Here is a 16,178-nt window from a genome sequence, read left to right as displayed (position 1 = left end):
ATTTTGGTAAGCTCTCTTCCAACCGTTTAATATGTTATGACCCCACTTCTTATTATGAGCAAATACAGCTTATATTATACTGTATTAAATCGATCGAGTCGTATGTAACTGTAAGCATAAGCGTGCGCAGACATACATAACAAAACCATACACATTAATATTTATATTAACAAATTTAGTTGGGGTAACTTAATTTAACTTAATAATTATATTTTTCCAATATTCTTATACATGTATTTACCGTTTACGCACGTTTCGAAGTAGTTGAACAAAATATGGTTATTTATTATTGCCATAATATTGAATATTTTGGTGAGGGAGGGAAGGTTCACAGAGTAATCAAGTGATTACCTTGACTACCCTGTACGCACGCTTATGAATATAAGTGGTATTTGATTCGCATCAAACGGTCGTATCATGATTTATTTTCAACGTCTAGACAAATACTTTATTACTAAAATTATAATACGATACATAATAAAATATATACAAGACGAACTTCGAGGTATATCCATAATATAAAAAATTACTATAAAGTACATAACAATTTATTCTCCAGACTAACCAATACAACTTTTATTACAACTTTATGCTCACTTGAATAATATAAAAACATCAGAAATGTAAAATTATAACGATGTAGTGTTAGTTAATTTTTTTATTAATAACCTATTGAATTTTTTTTTTTCGCTTCTGAATCGACGTTGACCTCAGAACTGTATTAAAAATACTTCAGGGAAAATATATTGAATTTAAAAAATACTGGGAATACGTGATTAATTATTTACAAATACATAGAAAAAGGTTAATTTGTCGTGAACATTTTACTCAAAATTGTTGAATCTTTTATTGATACTGCTATCCGTTTCTAATCAAGAAATAACATTAACCAATTTTTAAATTCTCTACTCAAAAGCTTAAAACTTTAATTATATCTATACAGTTATATTTTTGGGACAAAAATATCAAATTTATAACTGTATTTAAACAGTTTTGTCAAGAATCTGGCTACTAATTTTCTATCTAGGTTGAATAAAATATAATATTTTCAATATACCAAACTAGTATTTATAATAATTTAACATGTAACAAAATTGAACCAATACAATGGAAATCATTGCTTTATAAATAAACGTATAAATAAAATGTATGATGTACGGACATATCATCATTATTTTGTCAGTGCGCAGGTTACGCCATGCGAACGGTTTCAAGTTTATGAAACTACTCAGGGCCGGATTTATACTTTCGGATGACTGGACAAATCTATTTTTCGAGGCCCCTAACAGTACAAAATTAACATTATCTATGTAGTAAAGGAAAAAATTAAAAATTTGCATACTTGCACGTTAAAATTATCTGCCTAAACTTTTTTATTTCAAGTTTAAAATACCACTGTTCATGCTTCACAAATCACAAATTTCTGTATGTATAATAATATCACAGTTTAATTAAATGTAATATACCTACAGTAAATACTAAATAGTTAGTAATAGTAAGTAATAAAAAAAATAAATATATTTTTAAAAATGTGGTACTTTTAGAAGTAATAAGTCTGACTAAAAAAAAATTAGATATACATTTGATTTTTTTAATGTCATTTTCAATTATTTCTTCCTTTTGCTTTTTAATTTTCGATAAGCAGCGCCACTTCTCTGAACTCTTTTCATATTTTGAAATTCAAAATATTTCATGCTTATCAAAAATTGTTACTAAGACCCAAAAATAATACCTATAAATTAAGTTGCATTAATTAATATATACTATCAAAATTAAATTACAAAAAAATTATATAGTATACATTAAAAAATTGTTTTTCAAGCTTTTTTGTTTACATGCTATGGTGTATGTAGGATTTTATTTCCAAAGGTCAGTAGCGAGTCGTGTCTTGTTGTACTGGTGTAAAAACGACTCGTATCAAAAGAATATATCCGGTTCTCTATTTGCTAAATTTTACAGTAGTAGCTTACTGTAGTGGACTATATATTAGATTCATATATAAAAAATAACGCTGACATTCCACCAGAAATATGGTCAGAATATTTATCATTGACATTACGCACGACTAACAATAGCGAATCTTTCTATGGAAATTAAATAGTTCATTTAATTCTTCTCACCCTAATATTTTTAATTCTATAGATATTTAAAAAAAAATATACAAATTGATACTTATATAGCGTTACGAAGTCAGTGCTCAAGGAATAGAATAACAATTGAAAAAAAAAAATGGAAGAATTAGAAACTAAAAAAATTACTAAAATTGAATTTGTGAAGCAATTTTCATTCAAATTTTTACCCTACATTTCGACATTCCGTAAATGGTGTCGTTTTTTTGCAATTTTCGTCGGTTTTTCGCAATTATTGGGAAAACGATCGAGAAATATAAAATGAACTAATACAACATTTGCTATCGAAAACCACCCCTGATGTTGTTGATAGAATCAATTTTACTTAGAAAAATCATGTCCACATTCATAAAAAATAAAAATACGTGTATGCAAAAAAAATTAATATTTTTAATTGTATAGAGCCAATGGGGAGTTAATCCCCCATCTTTGATCACGCCCATGAAATATAAATATAAATCAATATAAATATATACATAAAAGGGTAATATATAATATAATAATATAATATAAATATAATATACTAAATGTCTATACGCATAAGTCGAGCATAAAGCAATCGTTTTACTAAATAGCGCAGAAATAAAATAAAATAATTTGTACAAAAAAGAAAAAAAAATGAAGACGACAAAAAAACGTATAATATTTTATATATATATTTATTATATTATATTATATATTTTATTTTATAAATGGACTTTTACATTATAATTACTAAATTACACTCAATTCGCTTTGATCATCACGAGCCGCCACTGTTATAGGTACGAGTAAAATGGTGTGCCCTATTTACTTTATTCATTGGTGTTATAATATCAAATCAATACTTAAATCAAATTTAAGAATAAGTTATTATGAAATAGGTACCTATTTAAAATTAACTAAGCAGGGAAGTGTACATTACAACACAGCTCAATACATTTTTGAACAGCATGGAATAAAACTTACAAAATGTATTTCGAGTGCGGAAAAATTCTAAGTTGTCTGCCTCCACGCAGTGGACTTGAAATATTGTACCAAAACATTTAACAAATTTACCCATACTAAAACTGAACATTAAACATACATATGTGTCGCTGTTTTGTTTTACGTACACCCATTCAGACAATAAAGAGCATAACATAGATAAAGATGAAAAATCAAAATAACATGGTCTGCGCTATTTTAATATAGTAAAGTGATACGTAGAAGTCAATGTTATAATGACATACGCTTTATCATTATCAGACTATTTTCCGGGTACTACCACCTCGGTGTTTAAAAATAAATCATATAACGACTTGAAGGTTCATAGTTTTATACCACATCATTGATTAAAAACCCATGTATATTTAATCAAAGTCTACATACTAATATATTTGTGCATTCGCTGGATGCCCCAATCCCATACTAGTGCCACTTAACATCTTGAGGTACTCATTTTATAGACCAAATAATATAAATATAAACCTATATTTTTTTTTAAATTGATCATTTTTTCATACATTTCTTAAACCGAAGGTCAAAATAAAAATATATTTTTAAAGTGTTCCGACATCCGAATGCCCCCCAAACATCTGCTGCCTGGGGCAATTGCCTTTAAAACCCTCCGTCAAATCCGGCCCTGAAACGACTGCATGCCGCGACGAACACAATCCATTATAAATGATAATAATTCAATGACAGATATTGTAGATGATTTCCAATAATGTTATCTTAATTCGTGACATCTTTGAACGTCGCAGCCATATTATTTACTGACGTGTAATATTCTCACAAGATTATATTATAAGTGGCGTGTACGCTTTATAGATTGTATACACGTAAACCAAATTTTACGCAGTTTTTCGCAGAGCTCACAGTCGTATAAATTCCGTAGCGGTTGGCAACTAGGAAACGAATAACGGCATTATTTTAATCCACTCAAGTCTTACACGCGTCTCGTATACGACGTTCTTTGTTCCGTACCGTACAATAGTGCATAAACTGCAATTATCGCATCGCGTACTCCGTGTGCAGTGCTCGAAACTATTACCGTGTAGACATGATGTGTGTTTACGTGTGTTTTTGCAGAAAAATGTATATTATATTAAACCACTTTCGAATGCACCCCTGTAGTTCTAGTAGTAGTTACCTTGTTATACATGACAATGCGAGTCGGAAAAAATGTTGAAAAAAGAAATAATTATAATTTGCCTTTTACATACGGATTCACTGAAAACATAATCTAACAATGTCACGTTATGAGCAATGGTCAATTATTTAGGGATTACACTTATAAACATTATAACATGCACATGAAAAATTATTTTATGTTTTGCGCAATACTGGCGCGGCTACTGATGAAAAGGAAACGGGCCATTTATAAGATTAATAAACAATGTTTATTAAACGTTCAACAGTTTTTATTTTTTATTTTATGTTCTCGTCCCAATTTCGTTTAAATACCAAATTCTATTCAGTTAACGCGCATATAGTACAGTGTACTGTAGTATATAAGTATACGATATATCGCGCATACTCGGTAAAACATGAGTATAATTATGTATTGATTAACGTTTTCGAATCACGTGAAAATTTTGAAACGCACACATTTTAAGTACATTATATGCAGTCGCTTTTTGCGTTTTGGATCTACTAAATAGATTACGTTTAAAATATATAATATTGCGTTGCCAGGGTTTAGAGCTTGGAGCAATAAATATGCGACACCGGTGTAAAATTACAAAGTCATGACTCATGGCCCGCTCTCGGGAAGTTTAAGTAGTAGATGATATTACAGCTTCCGTGATCATTGAATAAATGTTAGTTAATTATTAAGCGAAGGATGGTACACGCGTATAGTATTATTTTGTGATTACGTGCCATTCTAAAAAGGTGTTTTAGTATTTTCACGCAATGATATTTAATATATTTTGTGGCTTTTACATGTTTTTAATACTCTTTTATTTATGTATATATATATATATGTATACAGTAGTTAAAATGAGAAAAATGTTATAGGGGAACTGTATTCATCAAAAATTGAGGAGCGTTCCCCTACCTAATTCTAAATCAGACCAACCTTTTTTAGGAAACCCATGAGATCTAAGCCTCTTCTGCTACATATATATGTTCATAAAAACTTTATTTTCATAGGGTGTAAAAACAAATTTCTCCTAAACAAAAATAATTCTATACATATTCCTGCTCAGTAAAAATAAATTGAAATACATAGTAGGTAATGTTTAAAAAACTTAACTTAAACTTAACAAAACTAAAAATTAACAATTACTAACCTTACTAGTTGTTGGTCAACGTAGACAGTAACCAATACGTACATTGCACATAAGGTGTGTACTATCTATAAGATAGTGTCAATCCTCTATCACAATTTACTATTTATACTATTTAGTTATTCTATTCTGTTAATATTTATTTTAAATAATAGTCGATATCACTATCACATTAATTTGAGAGCTATGGGTAATAACCGCCCGGGGATCTTCTACAATTAGATATAACGTCAATTAAATTAATAAATGGTGTACATTATTTACCATTTTTGCTTATCGTTATACCTACATATTATTTCTTATTTCCACTTGTTCAAATTAATCAAGAAAATAAATTTCATGTAATATTGTAATATTATAATAAGTATTGTATATTCAATATTGTATTTTGGTGATCAATGCCATTAAACGTTCACCCGGACTTTTGGCGACTTAAATTAAAGAGGACGTATACTCTTACCTTAAATAAGAAGGGGGACTCCCCCTCCCCTCACTTTAACCACTGTATATATATTAATAATAAACCGAGTTTCTTTAAATATAGTTTTAGTGCAGTCCAACAATTAAATTATTAATACTTACGGGTAATACAATATCATACCTCTGATTCTTCTATGTACGCATAATGTATACCTACATTAGTTTATCTACCTGTAGATAAACTGCAAGAATTTTTAGTTTCAACCAAATATAACTTTATCAATTAAAATTTCACGTATTCGATTTTTTCCGTGTTTATTTTAATGCAGATACCCATAAAAAATTTTCTTTTAGTCTCGAAATTATTACAAATGCAAGAACGAAATAACAAATTATATATAACATTAAATACCTTTTAAACGAGCCCAAGAAGAAGATAATCTCACTAATAATGGTATAGTCGAATTTATTGCAATGTATATTGGTATTCGGTAATGATAATTTTGTACCACCATCAAACATGATTATTGAAAAATTTGAATGTACAGTTGCGACTAAACAAAAAAACTATATTGTACCTACATATGTACACATATTGCATTCAACGGTATCGCAAATAACGACAAAAATACAGCATCTGATCTTACATTTCCTTCGGTACCTATAATTACAAAGTGGAGATCGTGGGTAAAAGCCGCAGTTTATTACTACAATCACCATCAAACTTTGAAAACCATTGTTAATTCTATGGATAAAGAAGAAGCGGCGTCTATAAAAAATGCACGAAAGTATTTTGCTGACATCAGTTTAGCCGCAAATTTAGTCTTCATAAAATCTAAATTTATACTTATTTCTGACACAATGACTAGTTTTAAGGCAAAAAAAATTTCACTTTCAGTGAGTATTTAAATAACTAAAGATGTTTTTTCTAAAATTGACTCAAATACCCTGTATTCGTCGTACGAAGTTCAATTAGATTATATAAATATTAATTATCTACTTATAAAAAATATCGGCTTCGCATATTAAATTAATTTATATTAATAAATACATTATTTATTATTTAATTATATTTATAATTATATGATATAATTTTTAAGTTTTATTTATTGTAAAATGTATTAGATTACAATTTAATTCATATTCATCCATGTAAAATTAATTATTCGCTGTGCGCTGTGTTCAAGATTCAAAATTTGAATATTAACTTAATTTAACCGTATTGCAACCACACTACCCATACGTCTAAAGTATTTCGATACTCTTGTGTAATTTAACATTGCTCTAGTGAGGATGTACAAATTGTATCCACTATGTAACGCGTCTTAGTGAACCTTGCTTAGGATCAAAATGGTTCTTATAACATTTGACAATAAATATGATTAATATTTATTATTAAATTAATTAAACACTGTAGACAGATTTTTTACATCAAGAACGTAACATCAGTATTAAATTATAATATAGTGATGTCAAAATCAAACAATTGAATTGACGAATTCCGCATAACTATTGTTTCACCATACGAGTGATACAAGAATTTATTTTCGATTTGTTGTTATTGTATTATCGGCCATAACCCAAAATATTGTAGCAAACATACTACGGCGATGACGATAATAATTTATTTGTTATTATCCCAATGGTTCGACCTTGGAGATTTCAAATTAAACATTTTCGCACCGAATTCTGAAGTCATGTTCATGAAATGTATTTAATTTTCTTTAATACCGAGTCCCACCGTGGATGCATCATTCTCTGAAAAACATATCACAATGACTATCATTATGATAATATACTCGTATGTATTACTTGTACAAGATAATATTTGATAATTCCAAATTTCTTATTATTTTAATTATATTATTAATATAGTCAATAGTATTATATAAACATGTCAAAATATAACTAAATAATTACCTAAGATTTTTGTGAATATATAATTTATCAATTAGATATATATTCTTAAAATTATGAATGTTATTTAAATATTATTTAAGGTTAGTCATTATCAATGAATATCTTTTTAAATATTTATACTGTTCAAAATATCAACATTTCCAGTATCACCAACGCAAGATTATCTGCAGTAGTAAATTATGCCAAAATCGATAAGTCTTATCTATATTTCATCTTAGATCAAAACTATGTATATCCAGATAAGTTCTATTCTAGCAAAATTCAATTTTTTATTTCGTTATGAATAATTTAAAAATATATACGTATTTCAACTTCTAAAATGTAATATAGATTCGTTGAATGATTGTTATTGAGTTCTTAAGTGTTCTAATTCACGTACTTATAATTACAATTATTATACTATATTACAACGTATTCAAAACTTTTACATTTTAGCTATCATCTTATTATACTTACAATTATACTGAAATTGGCTGTACAATCATTTTGATAATATCAAGACAATTATTATAATGCAAATTAAAAGTGAAGTGATACGGAAAATAACATATAACGGTTTTTTTCCTGATCTCACCTGACAATTTTTCGTTTTAGAGACTTAACTATAGTGATAGAACCCCTTCATTTGCCGTTTTTACTAACTATTGTCTTTTAAAAATTTAAATAATCTTACGAAAAAAAATTGTTTAATTTGATTAGTGCCATAAAATTATATTAGTTTCTAATTCTCTGTGATCATGCTAATAAAATAAACAGCGTATATCACATTCGTCGTTATCTTAAATATTTAATGATTATTTATATGCATAAATATAAAAAAAATTTACATAGATAAGTAATATAATCAGAGGAGAACTACATATAATTGAAGGCAGGATTTTCCTCGGGTCTCATTATTAAATGAGCCTCGCAGTAATATTCTGTAGGTACTGTTAAAATAAATTTCAGTTCAAGTAAATTAAGTCATGGAATATTAAAATAATACAAAGCATACAGATTAGTGATTACTCATCACTGATTACTGAACTTGTACAGAGATCATCCAATGTTAACACGATAGTTTTTAGACTACTATTAATGAATATGAAAAATATATTATAAAAATATAATGTTACCTATATTATTGATGTTATTTCCCTGACTTGTTGCTTATATTACCGGTTACTGTAGTAAGTACCTAAAGGTCATTCTCAAAACTGGAATTAATTAAAAATGATCTAAGAAGCACCGTTCCTAAACACGGCTTAATGGTCTTGCAATAGTTTCAATATAAAATGAGTGTGCTAAAAAATTGAAGAATTTATCGTTATTGATGAAGACGTTTGCTCTAAATCGCAGCAGAAAAATTCATTTTTATTTAATTTACCATGAAAAATAATTTATTTGTTTACTGTATACAAATAAACAGGAGATGATAAGTTCCTACACCAAAATAAATATACATTGGTACATAAATTCCTACACGAAAAAAAAAAATACCGGTACGTATACGTAACTTATAAGTTCCTCCATAAACAAAATAACATGTTTTATGGCTAAAAAACGAAATAATAATAAAATAAACAAACCTTGCGATTATTTATTGACAATTTACATAGAGGACAATAATACTTTCTCTCCTAGTATTTGGACTAGTGTTAGTTCTTGTAGCAGCCTAATTTAATCCAATTTTTAATATTATTGTCCATATATAGTTATCCACTTATTATACATATTTAATATGATAATAATAATGATAACAATTATATAAATTATATTTAATGTGTCTTATTATTACAAGTAAAACTTATAATATAATGATACGCTAATATTTGTTTTACGTTGCATTACAATATTTGGTTTTTTTATATAATTTTGTATATTTTTTCTATTTTTTGAAGTCTGATTAATATCTGATGTTCATATATATATTTATATTTTCTGTATATATTTGTTTCGAATATTACTTAGATTTCAATTATATTCAATATATTAGGTTGATGATCCTAACAACTTGAGTTGAATTTGGATTGATAAATATAAATATATATTATACAAATGCTTGTGAAAGTTATCAATCCGAATTCAAATCAAGTTGTTAGGATCATCAACACTCTTAATTTGTTCCAATCCCTTTTCATAAGAACAACTTACTGATTATAGTTTCTGAGAATCTTCGCATGTTAAGTAGATCTCTATTAGAATACCAATATCAATATCAATTAGGTAAAAATAATTTTAAAACAAATATAATACTTAGCCAATCATTGCTTGTATCAGATGTTTCACTACCTTAAATTATACTATCAAAAATGTTTTCTAGTTCCAATATGCAATACCAGATGTCACGTATCAGAACACAATAACCTCATAACACTCTCTAAATATTATTTTAGTTATTTATATTGTTTAATATGATATAAATATCTCATTAACTTTGCAACACAACTGAAAGGATCATTTTAAATTTTCAAATGTTTCTCTTTTGACTATGCCCAAGGTGCTTTTAGAGATCTTAATAGAATCAATAGTTTTTATTTTACTAGAGACATTCGCTAAAAGACCTTTTAATTACTTTTACCTAAAGTGCAAATTATTTATTTCATGTGCATCCTTTAAAGCCCCCCTCTCATAGCGTTATATGATTTTTGTTAACACACACGCACACACACACACACATATATATATATATATATATATATTACTAGATGAGGCCAGGTAATGTTGAAAAGGAATAAGAGAGTAAAATTTATAGAATAATTGTGCTCTAATGTTTCGGAACTTGTGAAATTAAACAATTAGTTAATCATATATGTATAGTATTATAATATAAATTTGCATAATACAAACTAATAATTATTATATACGTGTATCGTACAATATGGATATTAACTGATATTTACACAATTAGTATATGTCATACACTATTGCTTTGAACGTTTCAATTATCTCGTGCATGGTTTTTAAACAACCCACTCCTGTAAATAACGTAAAATAAAATTGCTCAATTAAATTTACACCCATCGTACAGGAAATATTAATAATTCAATGATATTGCGCAATACCTAAATTGAAGTGCGTGTAAAACAGTGAACAGTAAACGACATTCTTCGGCTTTTAGAAGATGGCATACGCTGACATTTCACTATTTTTATATAATTTCAATGATTAGCACAATTAAGAAAATACCTCGTTCCGCCACTCAATAATACGAGTATAGGGTTCAGGATGGAATTCAAACAAAATTAAAAACCAACAAAGCACGAATATAGGAAAAAAACAAATTTCTCCGTGCCATATAATCATCATTGTACATAGGTTTTTTTTCGTAATTTAAATTTGATTTACCGTTTATGTAAATTTCATGTATACCCTTGATATTGAACCTCAATAATCTGATAAACTATAATAAAGAAAGTCGCTCTGGAGATGTTTAAATTCTAACGGAAAATAATTAATAATAATACTATGTAAATCAAGAAAGTATACGAATTAATACATTTACATACGAGTAAATATATTCATCGTAACATATTCATCGGAGTTTCAAGATTTAATAATCGTTTAAATATAATGTTATTTTATATAATACGATGTGATTTTAAATCATCACATTGTACGAAATAGTATGCATATTTTTACAATCAATTATTAAAGTTTTCATGTATTTTATAAATTTCATTATTCATATATAATTCAAATCGTAAAATCATTTCATTTTAATTAGTTTACTAACGTTCGAATACATAATCAAAAAGGTCGCACGCATATTTTCCTAACTCGCATTCAGCATTAAATCAATTACATCCAGTGACGCACAGAAGATTTTTAAAGCACATGCAACTAATAAATTATTCCTCCGCCCATCATTTTTTTTATTTTTTTTTTAAAAAATGTTCGTTTAAATTGTTGTCTATAACTATAATTAACTCTTAAAATAACTATAAATTTAAGAAATTAAGATTTATTATAATTAATTAAAATTAAAATGTCTACACCCAGTGCCGTATAGGTATAATGTTTGTGTTATAATAATAAAAAGATGTGGAAAGACTAAACGGAGGACGGGGTTGGAAAACAAGAGCGGTGGATAGGAAAGGTTGGAGGATTGGATGTGTGATGGGATGGTCTTAATGGCCGGAAACCCAAGAAGAAGAAGAAGTTATAATAATATTATTTGATTACCATACTCCATAATGTTTGGTATCCAAGTTGTCCAATTATATATCCACCAACCAACCTATACACCCACTCCCGACGAGAGCACATGCAATTACACCCCTTGGTAACCTGTCTGGACGCCACAGATTACATCCACCAGTGGCGCCGAATACGTACCTAATATGGTGCATTTACACCACCTAAAATTGAGAGGTGGGTACTGGGTCTATATAATTTTGAAAAACTGGTACTTAGTAGCCTGTTGGTATTTGGTAGTAGATTCTGTACTTAATATAAACATGATAATATTTTGATCATTGATGGTCAAATAATATCTAAGTAGGGATGGTTGAGTGGTTAAAATATGTGTTTGCACCACCTATTAAAAAGTAGTTCAGCGCCACTGATATCCACTGTAGGTAAATATATTATTAGCATTATTATCACGTTATATATCATACGTTAACAAACACCATGCCATAATATTATAACGTTTACTGCACATTTAGTAAGAAAAATTCTGTTTTAAAAATTAAAAATTATAGTTTATGATAATATTTTTTATCAAAAATTGTGGTGGTCCTGTGGACTTACACTATACAAATTGATAATGTATTGTCGATATCCAAATTTCAAATCCAATCGTCCGTAATTTATGAATTTCAAACTGTCAGTTATTTTATTTATTTTTTTTGTCGTTGAAATTGTTTTCTTCGAATCCACTGAGTACATCATTAGAAACAAAAAGCGTTGATTTCGTTCAAAAATAAAAATAATAGATTCACTTTGTTAAAGAGTCTATTCGCAACATTGAAACCGACAAAAAAAAACGCGTAAAATATAGGTCTGCGTTCCGCAGGATATTTAGTTATTGAATTATAAGAGACAAAAGTATTGGAAATATATATATCTACGCTAAATGCGAGATAAATCGACAATTTCGTCGGATATAATTTTTCTACGAACACTGGGTAAACGCACGGCCCGCTTCAAGGATAACTATATTATTGGCAATATTATAGAATCTCAAATCAGAAATATCCGTGAAGTATCTCCGTACATATAGTTGAGCGTCGCGTTTTGTTACTTATCAACCGCGAGCTAATCCTTGAGACGAGGCGCAGCCAGGTGCATTATAATATAATTATAGGTACAAAGGCTGTAAACCAAATCGAAAAGAAACATAAATAACAACCGCCGTTGGCCACACGAAATCAATTCGTAAGACTTGCAAATAATCATAATTGAAAGCATGAAGCGCTATCGTTACTGTGGTGGCACGTAACCGTGTTTGCGTACTTGCCGCAGTTACGTTTTGATGACCTGTGCGTTATCGCGGTGGCAAACGCGCTATAGTATAAATCCGTCTAGTTGAACCGCAAAACGCGTGAAACGGTGTGGGCAATGGAGAGGTACGGTTTTTCGTGTTTGTTTGCGATGATATAGATACAGGAATATAGAGGTATAAACCGAAATGTTTACAGCGAACGCGCGTGTTCCGAATATACATTGTACAATTTCTGTCGACGCCACCGAAATAGTCGCGCTCAAAAATGTTATTGTTTCGATGAGCACTAGATAAATGTATGGATTTAATATACTACTGTGTTGCTGAACACATAAAACTGCACACGCCTAATACGTACGTTGTTGTCTTGGCGATGTTCATCGATAATATATAGCACGTTTTGCTGATGTGATCACAATGCTAGTCATCTCGAAAATAAAACATGTTAAGTTGACAATACTCACTATTATGCAGATATACTGAGAGAGGTCGGGTTAAAAGGTAGAATATCTATATGTCATACATTCGACTGTATATTGTACTATCAACATGGCAGACAAAACAGAAAACGGCATGACCCACCCGGTGCCGTATTTTGTATAACAATATTATCATTGTAAATCATTAAATCAACTCTTACTGATAATAATCATTTTTTCTGTCATAAAGTATACATGTACATATACACATATATGTTTCCCACAAAAATTCATTAATTTAATACGGCGACAGTAATACAAATGGTCCATTACTCAAACACTTTATATAATTTAATTAGTAAGTCTTAAGGCGAGTTCTCACGACGCGTAGCTCGGCGAACTTCAGGTGGCTTGCTTGCCGACGTATAACGAACCTACAATGTCTATACCAGGGGTCGGCAATTAATTTATATGGCGGTCCAAATATTTAAAAAAAAAAAATTTCGAGGGCCAAAAAAATCTTAAACTTAATTTTATCATTAATGTATTTATTTTTGTATTAAAAAACACATTTTAAGACAAAGTATTTAATTATTTATAAAGTAATTATACATTCATACTAATAATAACAAAATTGTATTAATGAGAAAAATGACATTTCTTTTCTTGAGCTAGTTTTTTAAAATCTGGTACTCTTGGAGAACAACTGATGCGTAAAGTGTTTTCAAGGTGGTGATCTGTTAATCTTGAACGGTATCGGTTTTTTTAAAAACGTCATTTTTGAAAACGAAGTTTCACATACATAAGTGGAGCCAAACATAGTAGCTAATTTTATGGCAAGGGTTTTACAGTTCATGTATTTATCCAAGACATGCTTTATCCAAAAATCTTCAGTGGACGAAGTTTTATACATTTGCAATGAGATATCTTCTTGCAAATTAATAATTTCAACTTGAAGTGAAGATTTTGGAAGTTTAAATAATTTTGTAGCAACGTCAATCCATTCTCCAGTCGGAGAAACTTCAAACGGATTTTTTAAAAATTGAGACAGTTTTCCAATTTCTGCAAAGTCTTTGAATCTCTTACGAAATTCTTCACCAAGGTCCGACAAAAAACTTAAAAACATACTGCAGTCTATGTCGGGAGTCTTTTTATATTCTAGGATTGTTGGAAAATGAATAAAATCTTGATTTTTTATATCTTCTTCAAAGATTTCAAGTTTTCGTCGGAAAGCAGATACACTTGATATCAGATCACAAATTAACTTTTTTTGCCCTTGTAACTCAGTATTAAGTACATTTAAATATCCAAGAATGTCTTTTAAAAACACCACAGATAGCATATTGCTCTCATTTGTTAAAAATTTATGATACTGCTTTGATTCTACTGAATCCAAGTTTACCAAGAACGTGATAACTTCTTCTTTTATACTCCAAAAACGTTCGATCACTTTGCCTTTACTTAACCAACGGACATTGTTATATTGAAGTAAATCCGAATACACTGAATCACATTCAAATAAAAAATCTTTAAACTGCCTGTGCTGAAGAGCAGATCGGGACCTCAAAAAAATTAATCAACTTGATCATTATGTCCATTACTTCCTTCAGTGTTGTACTAAGTTTGCCACACAGGGATGTTTGATGAATTATACATTGATATGAAAGTATTTCAGCATTCTTATCCTTGATTCTCTTAACAAATCCCTTTTCTTTACCAATCATTGCCGGTGCGCCATCAGTTGAAATAGACACAATTTTATCATAACTAATATTTGATTTAGTCATGAAGTCGTCAAAAGTTTTAAACAAATCTTCTCCACGAGTCTTGCATTTCAATGGCAATAATGCTAGCAACTCGTCTCTAAATACTCTACTTTCAACGTCTAAAAAGCGCACAAAAATTGACATTTGCTCAGAATCAACAATATCACATGACTCATCAATTGCAATAGCGTAGCAAGGAGCCATCTGTAAAATGTGAATTAAATTATTTTTGTTGTCATCGGCCAATAGTTCTGTTCTTCTTGTATTGCTTCTTGCTGATAGAGGAATACTTTGAATAGCATTAATTATGTCCTTTTTTTCTTCAAAAAGTGCAGTGGCTACTTCCAACATACACTCTTTTACAATTTCTGAGTCTGTAAATGGTTTTTGGTGTTTATTTAACGTCCAGCAAACACGCAATGCTGCTTCTACTGACTTTTCTTGCCCAGTCATACTTTGTACTAACATAGTCGTACTATTTTTATAAGACAAGAGTATAGACTCTATACCATTCCCACGGAGCGCAACTTGACAAGCCACGAGCTTACCCGAGCCGACCAGAGCTCTTTCAAAATTAAATTGTTGCATTTTTAAGTTCAAAATTAACCAATAAACAAATATACAAATAAACCAATAATTAAAAATTATTTAACAGTTGACGCCAAATATTTTGTGACTCGCTAATTATATATTTATTTGCATAGTCAGTTTGATGAAAATATTATTAATATGATATTAGAGTATTTGAAATTAAACAGAAACGATGTATCGCGGTAGCAGTGACGATGAAAGTGTTGAGTGAAGGACGCATAAAAAAAAAGTTTGTAAGTGAGAGTGAGAAA

The 16,178-nt window shown here is 29.1% G+C and overlaps 1 protein-coding gene across 1 annotated transcript; it reads right to left on the bottom strand.

Annotated features, from left to right (window-relative positions):
* Nucleotides 1-14,294: 14,294 nt before the first annotated feature.
* LOC112690302 (general transcription factor II-I repeat domain-containing protein 2-like) lies at nt 14,295-15,924 on the bottom strand. Its single transcript, XM_025564278.1, has 2 exons — nt 15,172-15,924; nt 14,295-15,113 (listed from the first exon to the last, which is right to left on the bottom strand). Exons 1-2 carry the CDS (start codon nt 15,922-15,924, stop codon nt 14,295-14,297), a joined length of 1,572 nt encoding a protein of 523 aa, XP_025420063.1.
* Nucleotides 15,925-16,178: the final 254 nt, after the last annotated feature.

This window comes from Sipha flava, unplaced genomic scaffold, assembly GCF_003268045.1.
Source record: "Sipha flava isolate LNK unplaced genomic scaffold, YSA_version1 49_pilon_pilon, whole genome shotgun sequence".
Taxonomy (NCBI): Eukaryota; Metazoa; Arthropoda; class Insecta; order Hemiptera; family Aphididae; genus Sipha; species Sipha flava.
Note: the sequence above shows the minus strand (reverse complement) of the source record. Positions and strands in the feature narration are given on the sequence as shown.